The sequence below is a fragment of the Platalea leucorodia genome (assembly GCF_965183815.1).
Source record: "Platalea leucorodia genome assembly, chromosome: Z".
NCBI lineage: Eukaryota > Metazoa > Chordata > Aves > Pelecaniformes > Threskiornithidae > Platalea > Platalea leucorodia.
In genome coordinates, this window is record NC_138858.1 from 89,946,544 (window position 1) to 89,964,211 (window position 17,668).

The 17,668-nt window shown below is 45.8% G+C and overlaps 1 protein-coding gene across 3 annotated transcripts in view; it reads right to left on the minus strand.

Moving 5' to 3' along the window:
• Nucleotides 1–17,668, minus strand: part of LOC309602834 (dihydropyrimidinase-related protein 2) — a 56,264-nt gene that overhangs the window by 8,146 nt on the left and 30,450 nt on the right. For all 3 annotated transcript variants that reach the window (XM_082336842.1, XM_082336844.1, XM_082336843.1), the window contains 8 exons: nucleotides 12,937–13,101; nucleotides 11,723–11,784; nucleotides 10,483–10,563; nucleotides 9,508–9,576; nucleotides 4,808–4,928; nucleotides 1,155–1,311; nucleotides 851–992; nucleotides 458–628 (listed from right to left, as the gene is read on the minus strand). In XM_082336842.1, the coding sequence (XP_082192968.1) occupies nucleotides 458–628; nucleotides 851–992; nucleotides 1,155–1,311; nucleotides 4,808–4,928; nucleotides 9,508–9,576; nucleotides 10,483–10,563; nucleotides 11,723–11,784; nucleotides 12,937–13,101 (968 nt within the window). The remainder of the gene's footprint in view (nucleotides 1–457; nucleotides 629–850; nucleotides 993–1,154; nucleotides 1,312–4,807; nucleotides 4,929–9,507; nucleotides 9,577–10,482; nucleotides 10,564–11,722; nucleotides 11,785–12,936; nucleotides 13,102–17,668) is intronic.

A 17,668-nucleotide genomic window follows, 5' to 3' on the forward strand; every position in this document is an offset into this window, starting at 1 on the left:
TAAATCCACTCAGACTCATTGATCTGGATCAGATCTCCAGCGAAGATGTCCACGAGCTGATAAGCTTCACTGACCCCAACTAGAAAACGGGCAGTTCACACTCCCACTGCTAGCAAGCCAGACGGTCATAAATGCCACATTGTGATAAGAGGCCTTTTGATATTTTAGAAGATTTAAAGAGCTTTCTGTGTGCTCAGATCCAAGCATTCAACACTCAGAAAGAGCAGACAATCTCTTTGCTCCAAGGGGAATCTCTGGGTATTCATGTGATTTCAGATTTGGACTCAATCATCTTGCCTTCTGCTCACACAACTGAGCTGTACCGGGTGTAAGACCAGAGAGGGCTTGGGGCATCGAGAAAACAAAGCCCTGAGTTCTCATGAGCAGCACAGTCTGGCACTGAAGGAAGAGAGGAGGAAATGAGCAGCAGAGCTCACACCGTGGAAAATACCCTTACTATGTTATGAGTCTTGGCGGAGATTGTCTTGACACTGTCAGGATCCCAGATAACCAGATCAGCATCCGAGCCCACTGCAATACGGCCCTTCCGTGGGTACAGGTTAAAGATTTTAGCTGCATTTGTGCTGGTCACAGCGACAAACTGGTTCTCATCCATCTTGCCAGTCACCTGGGGAAAGACAAAAGGAGTCACTGCATTAGCCAGGTGGGGACCACTCTGAAAAGCAAATAGCTGACAGCACAGCCGATTTCCAATGATCTCTATAGGAGCAAAAACCTAAAGTGGAAGGACCAAAACAAGCAGCTGGGGGGGAGATAATAACACACTGCTGCAGCTCTTTCAGCTCTGAATGTCTAGTTGCAGCCTAAGCCTATGACACGTGGGACATACCACAGCCTTATCCCAGATGATGGACATCCTCTCTTCAGTCCCATTGGTTCCTTCAGGGATCAGGGTAAAGTTGTCCTTCCCAACAGCTTTCTGAGCAGTGTTGAAGGTGCAGTGGGCACTGCCAGTAACTTGGAGGTCGCCACTGGAAAAGACAACGATAGGTATTTAAGATATTTTATTGTCACAGGTTTACTCTTACAGATAAAACAGCCTTTCGCTTGCTGGCAACAACAGCTATTATTTTTATCACCCACTTGTCTCATGATGAACCACATGCTGTATGAACACAAAGAACTCTACTCACCAGGACAGTAGTGAGTTGAGAAAATCAGGAGTGGTTGGGTCGGGACTCAGTGGTGGGGAAGTAACAAAAGCTGCCGCCTTAGCCCAATTCTTGCTCCAGTAATGAGATCCATCGGTACCCAGGCTGGCTGTGATGGGCTCTCCATACACCACAGTGCCTATAGGACAGGAATACAGGGAAATCCACTGTGAGCACCATGCAACATGCATCTCCAGCCTGGCTTCCAGGCATAAAGCATCCTTCTGAAATAGGACGAGTTGAGTAAGTTATGCCCGCGTCGCACGCATTCTTGGTTTCTTGGTACTTCCTCTTAAGTATGTGATCACAGAGACACAACATTGGACTGAATTCACCGGCCTGCATAACCAGATGATCAGACACGATTCAACTCCTGGCCTGTTCAATGCTCCTCTGAAATTATATCATGTTAGTAAGGACATGTTTTCACAAGCAAGCTCTTAATTTTGTATGCCTATCTAAGGAACACTGAGCATTCTCCAAAAATCAGTCCCTCGGAATAAGTATCCAAACCTCTAAATATCTGAGTTAATAATAAAGATACTGTTGCTGATAAGAGCATGGAGCAGCAAAACGTGCACAATGCCATTACACAATTGCTGAGGTCAGTGCTGATTAATTGTGCTTGAAAGGGTTACTGTAAGGATTCACTGTATGATATCCAGGGCCAAGAACCCTATGAAAGAGGCTGAGGGGAACTCTAAGGGCGTGAGGAGATCCAGTCCGATCCAGAAGGGATGTGGAAGAAAAAGAATGAAAAAAATAGTGCCTGCAATATTTTTATAAATGTGTATGTATTAAAGGTCTAACAAGGCTGGGTTTATTGGAGCAGGCTCTGTGCATAGATCGGATAAGAGAAAACCCCTATCAGGAAAGTTTCCTGCCTACAGAGAAAGCACATCACAGAGGAAGTATCGGTGTTTCTGGTTCACAAATGCAGCTCAGGGAAACCAAGTGACTCCCCAGGGGTACACAGTAAATCTGTGGCAGAACTAGGAAATTAAATTGGATCTTCTGACTCTTTGTCCAGTGCACTAACCACCAGTGCATCCTTCCTCTTCATTAACATTTTTGGAACCACTTGAAGGAACAGCGGATCCTTAAGGCCACGATACTTTGCAAGCTGGAATGCACCAGCAACATCTGCACACCAAGCAGATGCAAGATGCTGCAACTTCAAAAGCAGTGCAAGCTGGTAGCCCCACAGATCTGCTCACCAAATGCAACCTTCCCGAAATCTCCGTAAAGCGCCTATCCATCTGGCTTCTGAGCCCAGACACTTCATGTATTTGTATCTGCCTGCAAAAGACGTGGGTCGTTAAAATACTAAATACTTCAGTTGGAAAAGACTGGCAAAGGCAACCCCAGAACTGGTCAGCAGGGTCTTACACACCCCACCATGCAGAGTAAAAAACCATGACCTTTCTTTCACCATATTGTCTGAGCTACTGTTACGTCTACAGGCTCTCAAGCTAGCTGGGAAAGAGTGCATTAGCTGAGGCAGAACGATGCATTAACTGGCTTCATGCTGCTTCCAGGACCACACTGAAACAGGAGGTGTAGGAACAGCCTTTGTCAGAGGGGATCCACCAGCAGAGGAAGAGGCCGTCTGACATCACTTGCCACAAATAGGGTTATGAAATCAGAACAAGGCAAAACACACGCTGGCTATTAATGGGAGGCCTGTTGTAGGCCAATACATTGGGAGGATTGTTCTGCAGGGAGCGATGTTTTGAGCTCCCAGATCTGCCAACGACAGAGTCTGCAGGGAATCTCCTCATACAAATGCCACTGGGAACATCTGGCTTTAAATAACATGCGTTCTTTTCCATTTAGCAAATCAATTCTGTTTTGTTTTTGCCTTGGATAGTCTTCAGTTATGTTTCCTCTGTTGCTTGGGAGGGCAAGGCTAGTGTGTGTGGCCCTCCTGGGTTAGCCAGTTGGGTAACTGCACAGCATTTAAATTGAATTATTTAAATAAAGGAACAGAGAATGGTGTGCCATTTATACCCCAAATTCTCCTTATAAGGAGAAAATGCAATCTGAATGAAAACTGCGTACGCTAGTTCACTCAGGAGGCTCAGTAAAGTGAGTTCTGTGGATCATTCATCTGGGATAACCCAGCACCTTTCACAGGCAGGGTAACATCCACCCAAGTCAGGCTGTGTTTTATGGCTTCTGCAATGCAAGTGTACAGTCCCTCATCCCAATACTCCTATCTACTTGCCAGCTAGTGATCACAGGGGACAGCGAGCATAACAAGAGGGAGTTTTTGTTGATGCTGCACCTCTGTGGTGCATGTGTCTCCAGTACTTTACCTAGAAAAAGGAAGGGATGCTTCCCTGGCTTATAGGATTGAGTTGTGCAGCCACATCAAGTTGTTTTCTGGGGTAATGCAACATGCAGCCACTTTTGCATGTCAACACATCTTCCCATTTCAGCATGATCTCCACTAATGGAGCTAGGAGAGGAAGGTTTATCCCAAACAGTTTGAGCTGCTTCCATGCCACAAACAGAAAGAGATGTCTTGGAAATCAGTCCTCTTCACCAACTCTGAATTCATTTAACAGGAATCATGAGACCAAAATACTTCTGAGCCAATACACAAACACAAATCTGTTTGCTGCGGTAGGAAATTAGCTCTTCTCACACCAAACACCCAGATGGAAAGTGATGTCATTTGTATATCCATTCAGGCTTATTTAGACGGCGTAAAATTAAATCCAACTCTTCTGAGGAAAGAAGGGGGAAAATCATCCCTCCTGCTTACTCACCCACCCAGAGCCGCTTTAAATAGAAATGAAGGGTTTAGTCACAGAATAAAGCAGGGAGACAGGCACTCACTGTGCTTTGTAACCCTTGCTCCTTGGTGGCAAGACAGCAGGGTCAGGACTCAGGAGAAGCTACTGCATCACTCAGAGCAGCTCAGCTCCCTCACAGACCTCGGTTAGAGAGAGGAGACACAGGGCAGCAGCATCCACCACAGGTCTGAGTCTTGCTTCTTGCAGCACCCTCAGGCAGAGTTATCAGAGGCGATTGCAATTCCCCGCCTAACCCAGACTATCGATCCCAATTCCTGTTTGGATGCCACGCTGTGAGTTACAGCACATGAGGAGGAGTATCTATGTCCCAAACAAGGAGCACAGTGGATAGCTGGAATCGGTAACCTCTTTGGCTACTCCAACTAAATCCAACAGGGCTCATGAGTTAGAGACCTCCGTCAGGACCCTTGGAATCACTTCTGACCCCAGGAAGCAGCTCAGCAGAAAGCACCAAGGAAAGACGAAAGCAGCTGGAAGGAGGACACAGCTTGCAGTCTCCAGGGGGATTCATTAAATGGAGACAGCATGAAATTACTCTGCAAAAACATGAAGGCGCATGCCTCAATGTGGTAGGACGAGTGTGAAGAGAGAGGCTCCAGGCTGAACAGAAGAAACAACTCCTGGCACTGATACGATCACTGAATACTTGTCTGTGGGAGATGAGACAGAAGCAGTTGCTTGGGACCTTTTAAAAAAGAGTCTGGACAATAACACTGGAAAAAGAAACCTCTCCTGGAGGGATGAAGCCTATGTTGGCAAGGAGTTGAACTGTATGAGCTAATAGGGTGCTTCCATCCAAGGGAAATAACTTACCCTTTTTCCTGGCTTGAGCAATGACATCAGCGGCACTTTTGCTCATCACCTTGGTGATATAAAGGGGGCAGTTGGTTTGGTTGGCAATGGTTATTGCCCGGTTCACAGCCTCCGCCTCCACCTGAGAAACAAAGTTAGCAGCAAGTTAGTGGCATCCCCACATGTTAGCATATCCCATTCACCTTCAGAGGGTCACAGCCTCTGCTTTCACGGGAAAAGAGTGTGCGGGGCCGAGACGAGAGACTTTCCACCTCTCCGATTCCGAGCCAGAAAAATGTACTGTGTAATCACGATAATTAAAATGACATCAAGCTGTAGTCCCCTCTCATTACTACCTTTTAACCCAGGCTGCTTCAAAGTTTCTCTGCAAGCAGGCTAAGTCCTAAAATAACACTCCAGGTGCTCAAGGTCAGAATGATTAGAGCCCCTTCTTTAACCTAGACAAAAATAAGCAACTAAATGTTGACTCAACAAAACTATTCATGTTCCAGCCCACGCGGAAGAGAGATGCTGTAGCCACATACTCTGGTAAGCCACGTTTGCAAACAAGGCTCCTAAATTGTACCCTCCACTACAATATCTGGCTCGGGATCTGACAGAGTGTGAACCACCCCATAAATCAACTACTTTTTCTTGCGTGTGTAGAGAGATAACCTCAGCAAGACTGAGGGTCACTTTATAACTACAGTCTTAGAATGAACATAATCACTCTGCAGACTTTTACAGATCACACATCCTAATCAAAGCAGTCCAGATGACAGATTTAACAACGGGGTAATGCTCATAGTGCCTGCTACCATGGAGAACTGAGCCTGCAATACCACAGACATTTTCCAAGCAAACAACAGAGGAAACTGAAACCCAGAGCACTCAGCCACCTGATTCCCAAATGCAAGAGGCTACCAGCACCTCCTGTGGACTCCAGTGGGATTGGCACATCCTCAGCACTTTTGAAAATCTGCTCTACAGTGACTTATCACAGACCAAGCACTGTAAATCATCATCAGTCCCAAAATCGGAATGCATTGACTGCTGGCTCCTAGCACCGCACTTGGCCCACGGAAAGAAGTACTTGAAATCAAGGACCCACCAGCTTAGGAAACGGTGTGTTCGCCACACTGATGTCCGAGTGCCCAGAACAGCTCTGACAAAGCCACCACCTGTAACACTGCTCTGTCTGCAGCTGGACTGCTCAAGAAAAACAACACGACAACAGCTGGGAGTTTTTAAAAGAAAACCAGCCCCCCAGAGCGAGCAGGTTGGTCTCTAGTGCCAAAAGGGTTAAAGCCCTAGGCTGTCACCACGCCAGGGCTTGTGACTAACCCTCCCCAGGCAGGGTGATGTACAGAAGGGGACATTTTCTGGCCCAGCTGCCCCACGCAAATGGAAAAGGCTGCAAGGAAGGGTGTTTATTCCAGAACATTTGACTCGAGTATGCCACAGCCAGCAGCACTTGCAAGGAAGATGGAGGCTGAAAGGAAGAGCCAAGAAAAGCATATTTGTCCCTCCTGAGAGACAAGGAGAGAACTCAGACAGGCCAATGCTTCCAGGCAATGGCATCGGTTTGCAAACCGCCCGTTTAAAGCAGGCCTGCGCACCGCTCTGTCACTGCAGCACTCGGAAGTCACGTTTCCACAGTGTGCCTTAGTTTCCCCACTTGCAAAGCAGGGATAAAATGACACGCATCTCCAGACTTTTGACCAAAAGACATTTGAGCAACTGCTAAGCAGGAGGAGAATATTTTCTGCACAGAAGAGAACAAGGCTGCTGAATTCATGCCTTGTGCCCAGATGCTATGGTGACAGGCACATAACAATAACCCAACGACTAGTCCAAAGGGGAATGTTTGCAATTACCAGTATGCATTAGAAGCCCTAGCACAGCAGTTCTCTTGGAAAAAAAGACAGACATTTCCTGGAGCACTTGGACTGCTCGTGCTTTCAGCGTTTTTGTGGCTAAAACAAAAACAAAAAATGATGGATGGCTCCGAAAAGTCATCACAGAATGATCTGAGCTATGAGGGGGAGAGTTTTCCAGAAAGTGATGGGTGATGCTGACTTGGGACGGTGATGTCTTAATTAAGGCTCCCTTTGCTGGTTGGAACAACATGCTGAATACCGTCACCTTGGCTCAACCCAGGTTACTGAGGTGAGCAAGCTAAACGCGTGAGTCAGCAGTGAAACTTAGGCCTTAATTCATGCCTTCTGCTCAACCTGGGAATTCAGAAGATGTGTATGCTCCAAGTAAGACACAAATGCACATGGCCAGACCCTGAATGCTTCACTGTGATGAAGCCTCTCACTGAACTGAGTGGGAGTTTTGATTTAATAAATATTTTAGACTTGTTCAACAACTCCTGCTAGTTTGCTGTACATGGAGGTCTGAATTAAGCAGCTCTTCAGTAAGATGACAACCATCATAAAGTCCTTAGGACGGGCTTTACACTCCATAAGGGGTGGCATGAAAAGCCAATTCTAGCCTTAACAGCACCCCAGAGGGATACCAAGAAACATCCACTCCTGAAGTCAACAGGAGTTATGGATCTGCTGCCACCCTCAGAACCTGGCCTTTGTCATCAGCCAGCTTAAAGGCAGTTGTATGTTTTTAAAAACACGAATTTAGTCCCGTGTTGGAGAAGAGGAGGGGAGGGAACCAGATGACATTGTTTCCTGCTCTGTTTCCTATGACATTCAAGGAGGAGAATTTTGGACCAATTGCTTCCACTCTGGGCAGACAGCACAGCTGAGTGCAGCTGCACAGAGGCTGCCCAGGGACACTGGGAAGAGGCTCTACTGATCCTCATTTGAGGCAGCCACGTGTCCTCAGGAAGCCTTCCTTGCAATACTCAGAAAGAACACATTTCTGCAAAGTGCAGGAGACAGATGTAACAAATCAACCAAGCCAGGGAGCCACACAGTTCACACTTTAAAGTTCCTGCTCCACTAAGGATGAGCTTTGAAGTAGCCAGACAAAACTTGGCTAGTTTGACAGCCAGATCTTTTAAGGTAAGGAGCAGCCTTCCTTTGAAGTCAACAAAAGTTTAGGGGTGCTCCACAAATGAGCCCCAAGTGTCATGTCAGCATCTGTTCCTGCTCTCCTGATGCAAGCCAAAAAATATGTAAAAAAAGAAATGCAGGGGTGGCTGGGTGGAAGGCTCAGTGCAAATGTTTGCTCACAACTTCCAGGAAGCAAAAAATCCAAGCTCCCAGAGCCAAACACAAATTCTGTGAGGATTCACATACTGCCCAAGTCAAGCATTTTTTTACCCTTCTGCATGAAGCAACTGAATGATTTATATTCCTACTGAAATGTCTCTGGATGCTGCTTGTCTGAAGCAAGGGGAGGAAATAGAGAGGGAGCATGAGGGGCACGTGTGGATGATCTCACACACCCAGCTTCCAGCTGCCACATCTGGCAGTCAGCAAAGCCCCAATATCTTGGAGGAACAAAAAGAACTGCTTGTACATAACAGATGGACTTCACAAACCCAGAATGCCACGGTGAGATGTCTAGCTTAGAGATACCGAAAGACTGGAAACGAAGAATGCAATGGGAACCAACCTGAAAAGCAAAGTGTTAAGATTCTTTCTTACTCTTGAGATTTATTTTAAAGACTTAGAGAGAGTGAGAGGGATTGGAGTGCTTGATCATAGAGAAATCAGTGGAGAAGTATGGAGGTTAACTATATAAAATGCTGGGCTAGGATTTGAGAATTAGCTCCCCTCTCTGGTACATATTTTCTGTGCCTTCAGCAAACCACTTAGTCCCTTGGTGTAAAAAATCCATCATCAGTAAAATGTTCATCAAATGATCAAATATTATGGCATGGAAGCTATGCAAGTGCCTATGACAGAATGTCAGGATTTAGGCATGCATTAAAAATTTCTGCTGATTCAGTGGAAGTCTTGATAAAATAAGGACTGAGAAAGAAGCCCAAGAAATGGGATCTAGAAAAGCCAGTGGCAGAATCCTGCCTACATAAAGCCAAATTCTGAAGTCTACTCATGCAAAACTTGACTGAAAGTGATGGGAAACTACAAGAACTTCAGGGTCAAGCTCCATGAAGACCAACATCATCATAACATGTAATTCTTCGGGGACTCCATCTTAAAGTCTTCCTGTGCAGCGGCTGAATCAAGGAATTGGTGATTCAGGTAAGGCTGTGCTCTACCTGTGCTTCAGGTTCAACATTTTCTACATCTCCTAATGTAAGATTCCGGTTTGGGCTATGAAAGGGCTGAACTGAAGATGTGCTAAGTACCAACTCTGTGTCCTGAGTGCTTATTAGGAACTCTGTGGTTCAAGCACATCTCACCTCACTTTAAATACCTGATGTGTGACCAGAGTCTTTATAGACTATCTCTGATAATCAACAGAAAGAGATGAGCTTTTCCAGAGGGTGAATCAAATCTTAGGCTGGATGAATTAGTCCCTGGAGATGTCCCCTTCTCCAGTACAGCAGCTGAGGGGGCTCCTCAATTCCTCATAAGTACCCACAGCAGTTAGTCTCCAGAAGTGACTAGTTACTAGTTAGTCCCTAGAACTGTCTTAGCCTCTTCCCTTACCCCAGGAAGCAATAAGGTTTACAGCCAGGATGAAATCCATGTTTTCGGCACATTCATCCCAATATGAAGTACTTGATGGCAATGCAGAAATGTCATAAATTGGGGGAATAAATGCAAAGGCAGTAAAGTCCTCACCTCTTCAGGTCTGCTCAACACATGCCCTTCAGGGCCTGTGATCCCCAGTTCCAGGATCCTTTGCTGCTCCTATGGCAGAGAGAAAAAAGAGCAGGAAAAAAGATTTAAAGCAACATGCATTTTTTCTTGCAGCAAACACAGCTGTTTGAAAGAGGTACAAGTGAGATCCTAGGCATCTGTGCTACCTAATAATCACATGGTGCTTTACATAAGGGCCTTACAACCAGAGTCCTGTCCAACTTCCCTTGTTGAGAATAACCAGAGCTAACAAAACCCCTTGCTGATTTGTTCACAGGAGGTCAGGGAAACCTTTTATTTTGATTTGCTTCACACTGGGTTCATAGGCCCTCAACTTTCACCACTCATTTGCGTCTATAAAATAATCTCTAAGATGTGGTAAAACAGTATCTCATGAAAAAATCATCCTGCAACTGCAGGTGACTGGGCTCAAGGACTCAGGTGGGCTCTTCCCCAGTCAGACAATGCAGAAATCCTCTGCAACACCAAGTTTTGCATGCTTGAGACATAATGTATAAAATGAGCTGGAGATCAGATTAAATTCAAATCATTATTAACATTTCTTCTTTGTTGCTGTTTAAAGGATGAACAGATCCCAAACATCAGCATCCCAGGTACTGTATGAAGCTATTTCCCTTCCCGCTCCCGCTGGTCTTAGTTACCACAGAACATTTTATTGTACGCAGTAACAGTCACACTCAGACACAGTCTTTCACTTATGGGGAGAAAGGCAGAGATGGCCGATATCCACCACAAACTGAAAACTGCCATGAAAACTTGCTTTAGCAGTGACCACGAAGGGGATGAGATTTGACGCACAGCTCTGCTTGCATCCTTGATGCAGCTATGCCATGCTTTTAAAAGCCTTGGTGATTTTCTGTTTGCAAAGAAGGATTTAGAATTTAAATCCCTCCCAGCAGTTTGAAGTTAATAATTCACAGAATAAACATAACATACCTCAGCAATGATGTCACCGTTCTCAGCATGCACTTGAGCTGTCGCACCAATATCCCGGATTACACTCAGGACCTCATATATCTGGAAGACAGAAAACACACAGTGCAATATATATACCCCGAGTACACACTCAGGTATGCACCTATTATATAGTATACGCTCCAGACTCCTTCAGCATACAGAATTTTGCAGAATGCAAAAAAGAAAGAGAAGCATTAAGAAATATAAGATGTGGTCTGCTGGGTACATATGATCCATTTTCCTGCCTACAACTACATTTCCCAATCTGTATAGTCAGATGCTACTGATATGGCAAAGAAGCACTATTCAAAAGCCAGGTTTGGGTATATTTACCACACTGGAGAAAGAAACATCAACTGTGCAGGCTTACATCTGGAGTGATTTTAAGGAGCACACAGAGTTGTACCTGTTTTATGCCTTCATTTACTGTTGCCTGGCATGAAAAAAAAAAACCCTATGTTTGATTTTCATGGAGAACCTGCACCCACTTCTCCCACTGCCTGGGATAGGAGCAGTGTGATTTCCCACTCCAGCAACCAGTTTGAGAGGGCTCAGGTTGAGTAACCCACAACTGACGCCAGCTCCATCAATGGTCACTCATTAAAATGCTTACCAGAGACCTTAGAGATAACTATCATACACCACTGCCTCCTACACTGTTCCAAACGACTCCCAGGCATTCCTCTCCTCCCACCACATTTAGAAATATAAACTGCCCATCTCAACAATTAAATGTACCCAAACGTATCCACTAGAACAGCAAACAGGAGGGCAATTCCTTTTTAAGGTCCCAGCGATTCCAATGCTAAAGCCAGAAACCCACTTCTGGACTAGGATCACTTTCAGCTTATAAACACACAGTTATGCCAGAGATCTCACTGTCCTGCTCTGCACCTAGGCACAAAGCAGCACTTTATAAAACTGCCACTGCTTCCACACCAAAGGAGCTGGAATAAAACCTTAGATCTCTCAAAATGAGGGTTTTGTCGTTGCTTGCCCCAGCCAAGTCTTTCAGGGTTTGTTGTTGGGTTTTTTTATTTAAAAAAATCATCTTCAAACCAGAGCTCTGGGTACTGTCGCAAATCTTGGGTACTGTTACACATACAAAGATTGAAACCAAAAGAGAATATCAGATCCAAGTGTATTGAAATTAAACCCCTGTAAGAGACTAATGCACAGCTTGCAGTGACAGAAGCATGTGAACATTAAGCCTTCCTACCTGAGAATCAGTTAGCTGAAAGCGATCTTTGAAAGCCATGTAAACCAAGAAGGAGTTCACACCTGGTAGAAAGAGAGCAAAGGAATTACCTTTGACATACAAATTGAAGGCACAGACAAAGCTACGAAACACACTGTTCCTCATAGAGAGAAGATGTCGCCCTCAATCAGCCGCCCCGCAAGCAGTAATGATGGGTACACAAATAAATTACTTTAATCTGCTGTGAAATGCGTACACACATGTGCGTGCACACAGGCACACGCACTCTCCACAGATCACAGTGTAAAGCCAGGATCTCCTCAGCCATGTGGCTTCTATTAACACAACTGATGAGAACGGAGGAGCCTGCGCTCCAGCCGTGGGGACAGCTAAACCCCTAGGCTTCCACTTAACACTGAAATAAGAATAATTCTGTGGATTCAGCACTGTAGGAGGCTGAGTAAAAAAATAAGCAAAATGCATCACACGCAAAAGCAGAGACTGGGCCTGGCTGCCTGATCCCCCACTCCCTCCTGCGAGAGCGATGGGGAATCCGTGTCCGTAAGCATGCCCTCCTCCACTGTGTTCATACTGACCAAGACACAGGGAGTGCTCCTAAGCTGGCTTTCCCTCTCCTGCCTTCTGAACCAGCAAAAGCTCTTACCCAGCATGTGTGGGAAAGCACTCATTAGGATGTAAAAGGTTGTTTTTTTAAACTACAAACAGGATGGAAAATTACTCTAGCCTAAGGATGAAACGTCAAGGAAATTAAAGAGGGGAAAAACCTATGAGGTCATTTTATTCAGCTCTTCTCCACTTTTAGCAAGCAGTGCTGGATTGTTCCTTCTGGGCCTGATTTTTCCCTTGTTTACAACAGTTCAATGGCTGAACCTATCACCTACCTGCAGTAACGAAAATCAAAGGACCTTCATGGAACAAAGGTGCTCCTCTGCATGGCAGCAGCGAGAGATTCACCTCTTCAAAATCAACGCTCACCCACCTAACACATTGCAGCAACACCAGTGTGTACCATCCCCCTGAGCCCTCTACAACACTGACTGCCCAAACCTCCACAAGAAGCCAGAATGGGGCAAGTTAATGTCAAGGCCCAGAACAGCTTTATTGAGACGTAAGAATAAAGTATTTTACAGGAGCCAGTCCTAAAGAACAGGGAAGCCAGTCCTAAAAAATAAAGAGGGAAAAGGCTCCTCTGAGCTTTCAGTAACTGAACTTACCATGATCTTTAACCAGAGCTTCCATCTCCTCCTGGACACCTTTATGCCACTCGGTGATATCCACATGCAGAGAGTAGTCACAGCAGGATTTGCTGTCTGCCCATTCTCGCCACTGGTCAAACGCAGTCAGCAAACTGGTCCCTGGCTCAGGAACCACATGATCAACTGGGAAAGACAACCAAAGCATCGGTAAACGGCTGGTGCAGTAGTTTTCCTGGATGTCCAAGATAAAAAGCATGCTTTGCAGAGGCTGCTGCAAAAACAAGACATCCCCTTCCCCTTAAAATACTTGAGTTTGAAAGACCTGGTTTCTAAAGCCCCACATCTGAGAATGCAGCCAGGAAGCTGATTACGGAGCCAAAGCCGAAGGAAATAGTCCAATTACTACAGCTTGTTTACTGCAATTGTTCGTGAATGGAGCAAATGAAATTCTTAGGGCAGCAAACACAAACCACTGCAGAGAGCTCTATAAACACCGCTCCCCTGTTTGGTGACAAATAAACAATGACACAGGCAAGATCCCCTGTGAGCATCAGTCAGCAACTTTCAGTACGCAGCACCTCATGTTCAAGCAGTGACTTTGTGCCTCTGGACATGCTAGAAAAGGTGTCCAAAGAGTGCAAAGATGTATTGCTGCTGGCGCGTACACGGTGACAACCAAGGACTCCACACGTGAATCAGGGATGCTTTGTGCTACACATCCCAGATGAGGGCACCTTCCAGAGACAGTGTACGCGTGAGGACTGGAAGAAGCAGGACCAACAGCCTGTCATGGCTGGAGAGACACCTCCTGACAACAAGATGGTCCTGCTTGCCTCTGGCATCTGCTCAGTCTGATCCTTGTTCTAGCCTAACACATTAGGTCCAGCAGCAACTGGGTTCATAGGCAGCTACAGGATACTCCACCAGTGCTACAGATGCAGAACAGCCTCAAAGGGTAACCAAAGAGATTTGGATCTGAAAGTTTAGTGTTCCTCCCAGTAATCTGAATAGCATTCAAATTTTTATTTGAACACAGGGGATCTCTAAGACCTTCACTGGACACTGAAATAAAAGAAGCAAGCCAGCATCTCAGAACTTGAACTGCTGCTGAGAGAGTAGGAAAAGCCTGCGGGACTTCAGGGGTCACAAACTGGGCAGGCACTGTTGAGGAGGAGGAGGAGGAGAGAGCCCTGTCTTGATTTTACATCAAATCACATGAAAAAATAAAAAGTTGCTTCAATTATCAGCACAGAAATTCAAGCAGTTTATTTTTAACTTTACTGGTGAGTATCTGGGCTGCCATCAGCTCAGCAGTTAGCTCTAAATCACAACTGGGATAAGAGACAAAGTCCTTGGGCCCTACTCGCTCTCAGTGAAGTACAAAGCTTTGCTTCGCCCCCATGCAGACGTGTCAGCCTAGATTTACTGGTTTTGCACTGCCTTAAGAACTGGATTTACACCGGGAGCTCTCGACCTGCCGCAAAAGCAGTACTGCTCTCCTGAACGACCCACGAGCTTCAGCCACCCGAGCTGGTAATGACATCCGCAATGTTGGAGGTGTGCACACACTGTAGAAAGCTGAGAGGATTACCCAAAACAACCATCCCTTCCTCCAAGCTCTGCCCACCCTCTCTCCCTTTTGCAAAGGTGGCTACGTGATGGATAGCAAAGCGGCAGTTAAAATATTTGTGTTTTTCCAAAAGGCTTGTGTTTGTCCCTCGAAGTATCACACTAGCCTGCAAAGGGAAGGATGTGATGTACAGTTCTTTGCTGATACATCGGCAGTACAGCAGTGGCTTAGGGGTTCAGGAGTGGCTGGTGGCCTTCGTCTGCTCAGACAGCAGTGTCCTGCCCATTAGAGAAAACTACGCTATGAGTGAAAGCTCTGAAACGTGCCTGGTGGCTGGCATCAGATCAAGGATGTGCTTTTCACCACCCTTGGGAAAAGCAACCCAAATTTAACCAGCTGATCAACTGTCCTGTTTTTAAAAAAAATAATCCAATTTCTGTTCCACCAGGTCCTCCTCCCCAATGGTCAGAAACCTTCTGCTAACTTGCAGACTGAATTGTTTCTTGGCCAGTACGTAGCCTCTTGTCACTCTGCCAAAGTTAATCTTTAGCTTAAGTAGTATGAACAACAAGGAGAAAAATAACATTCTCTCTGCATTACCAATGGGACAGAGAGAAGAGCCGAGTTTTCGCAAATGGCCAGTGCCTTAACACAAGAGCTGTCTTCCTCAGCCCACTGACTAATTAAAAAGCCAAAAAAGCCCATTTGATCTCTAAACACACCACAGTAATAAATCCATCTCTACTTAGATGAAAGGCGCCCTAAGAGCTCTGTCAACCCTGAGATGATACATGGCGTATGGGCATTAAGAAATTCTTCCTGGAGGCACCAAGGGGTTAACACAGTGGAGTCTTCACAGCCCAGCACGGAGCCCCTAGGAATGATTCTGGTGTCTCAGATCAGAGCTTTATCACCATCTTATTTCATACACTGCCCAAGTATGACTAATGGGAGTTTGTGGAGGGAGTAGGAGAGGGGGTAAGGGAGCTCTATCAGATCTTTGACAAAGTCAAACCACAGCTGGTTGCAATAAGGATAAGGGATGGAGGTAGTGGTGCATATGTGCATGAAAGTCAGCTCTGGGGATTAGGGATATCTCATATGGAAGCTGTGCTGCCGACGCATCTCATAGCAGCTCCCTTGAGCTCACCGATAGCCAAATCGCCCATCATCCCCATCAAAACAGAATACAGTTTGTTTCCATAGCAGCTCTCTGCCAGGCAAATATTACTGATCAACCACTTTGTTATATTCACGTGGAAGAAGTCAGCACGAAGGCAGCCTGAATGTGCAAGGTAAGCCAACAGCCTTCAAAACCCTGTGATTTAACTAGTCCAACGAGACTCGGCCAAGGAGCAACATGGTAGAGCATACCATGGGATGCCCGACACACGGCATCCTGGAGCAGGAAGGAAGCTGTGCTGCCGCAGGCGAGGCGGCAGAAGCAGTAGATGCTGCATGTAAGACATGAGGAAGGTGGATGTAACCCTAAGTGCTAGTGTAGAGATAGTTCAGACACAAATGCAAATATCTCCTCAATTTTACCATCCCTTGTTACAATGGAAGGCACCAACTACATTGCAAGATCACGGCCTACATCCCTACATGCTAAGATTGGAGTTTTGGGGGGGCCAAAATAAGTAAGAATGAGCCTAGACCCTTTAAAGGAGAAGAGTCAAGATTGAGTCTTCGCCTGCTGTTAAAAGAATGGAGCATCGCAACTACTTCTGCCTATCGGTATGGACAGAAATCGCCCACATGCAGCTCAGAGGAAGTTCTCCTTCTAGTCCTCAGGCACAGCTCAAGAGCTCCGAGTAAAACAAAAAGCTTTTTCTTTAAGGTCCCTGTGCTTCGGAGCAGTACAAAGCAGCTGATGAAGGCTCCATCCGCTGCATTCCCACAGCCCTAGGTTCCCAAGATGACCCTTGGGTATGATCTGCTGCAGAACCACAGACACAAGGTCTTCTGACCCACCAGAGCACGCAGCAAACCCTGCCGTGGAGATTACCCTGGAGGCTTCCCATGCGAAAACCAGTGTGCTGTCCTGACCTCACTGAACCACTTCTCTCTAGGGAACCCAACAGCTTACTGTCCCATCTTTCGTTCCTTCATCTCGGAAACCAGGAATGTTCAATTCCTGCAGCCGCTGGAGTGGCCTCACGTCTGCAGGACACAGTCAAGACAAACTGTTGCAATACAGACTGTTGTCACCCCTTTATTCTCTAGAGCACTACAGCCTTGATCTCTTCGTGCTTCCAAGCCCAGATGTTTTCTTCCTGTTGTTGATTACTGCTGTACAAATGATGTCAGCCGCTGAGGTCTGAAAAGGAAGTTGCCAGCTCAATTTAAGCTCAAAGCTTGCTCCAAAACCAGAAACAAAACGAAGAAAAAGAGAGAAAAGGAAAAGATCGTTTAAGTATCACTTCATCAGTACTGAGACCTTCAAAGGAGGAATTAAATAGCTTGTGGTCCTTGTAGCGGCTCCCTGAATCAGAGTGAATTTCAGGCCTAATCCTAATGTTTCTCTTTATTTAACATGCACTCTCAGCAAGTTACATGGCAAAGCCAAGGTTAGGATTACAGTGGTTTCTCAGCTATGAACAGAATATTTATTCTGTAGACTTATCTTTTAACCTTCCAAGATGAAGAATCCAAAATGCAACAGCCTATGGCTTAGATGCAAGCAAACCCGTTTACATCAGCAAAGTAACTGCTTTAAAAAAAAAAAAAATTAAAAAGGATTTTGTATTTTACAAATCATCTATTTTTTCCCTTGGTAAAATACTGACAAGATTCCAAAATTACTGGCTGGTCTGTTTGTCTTTATCCCAGACAAACCAAGCGTTCACCTCCCTTTGGAAGACAGTGGGATTTGGGCACCTGTGAACCCGACATGCCATGACTGTTCCAGCCACAATCACTAAGACTCTTAATTACCTCTCCCATGCGCCTGGTTTTGCTCTCCCGTCATTACGTAGTTTCACATCGCTTACAAGGTGCATCTGCTCTTACTTCCAAGTATTTCAGCTCCCACCCACCCATCATCCACGGCTGGTTTTCTGCCTGTCTCGCTCATGATCCTTCGCTCGTCCTTGGACAGATTAATCGGCTCAAGATTTACGGAAGACAATAAGCCAAAGTGAGACAACAACACGAACCACTGTTAGCTTATCTGCGTGG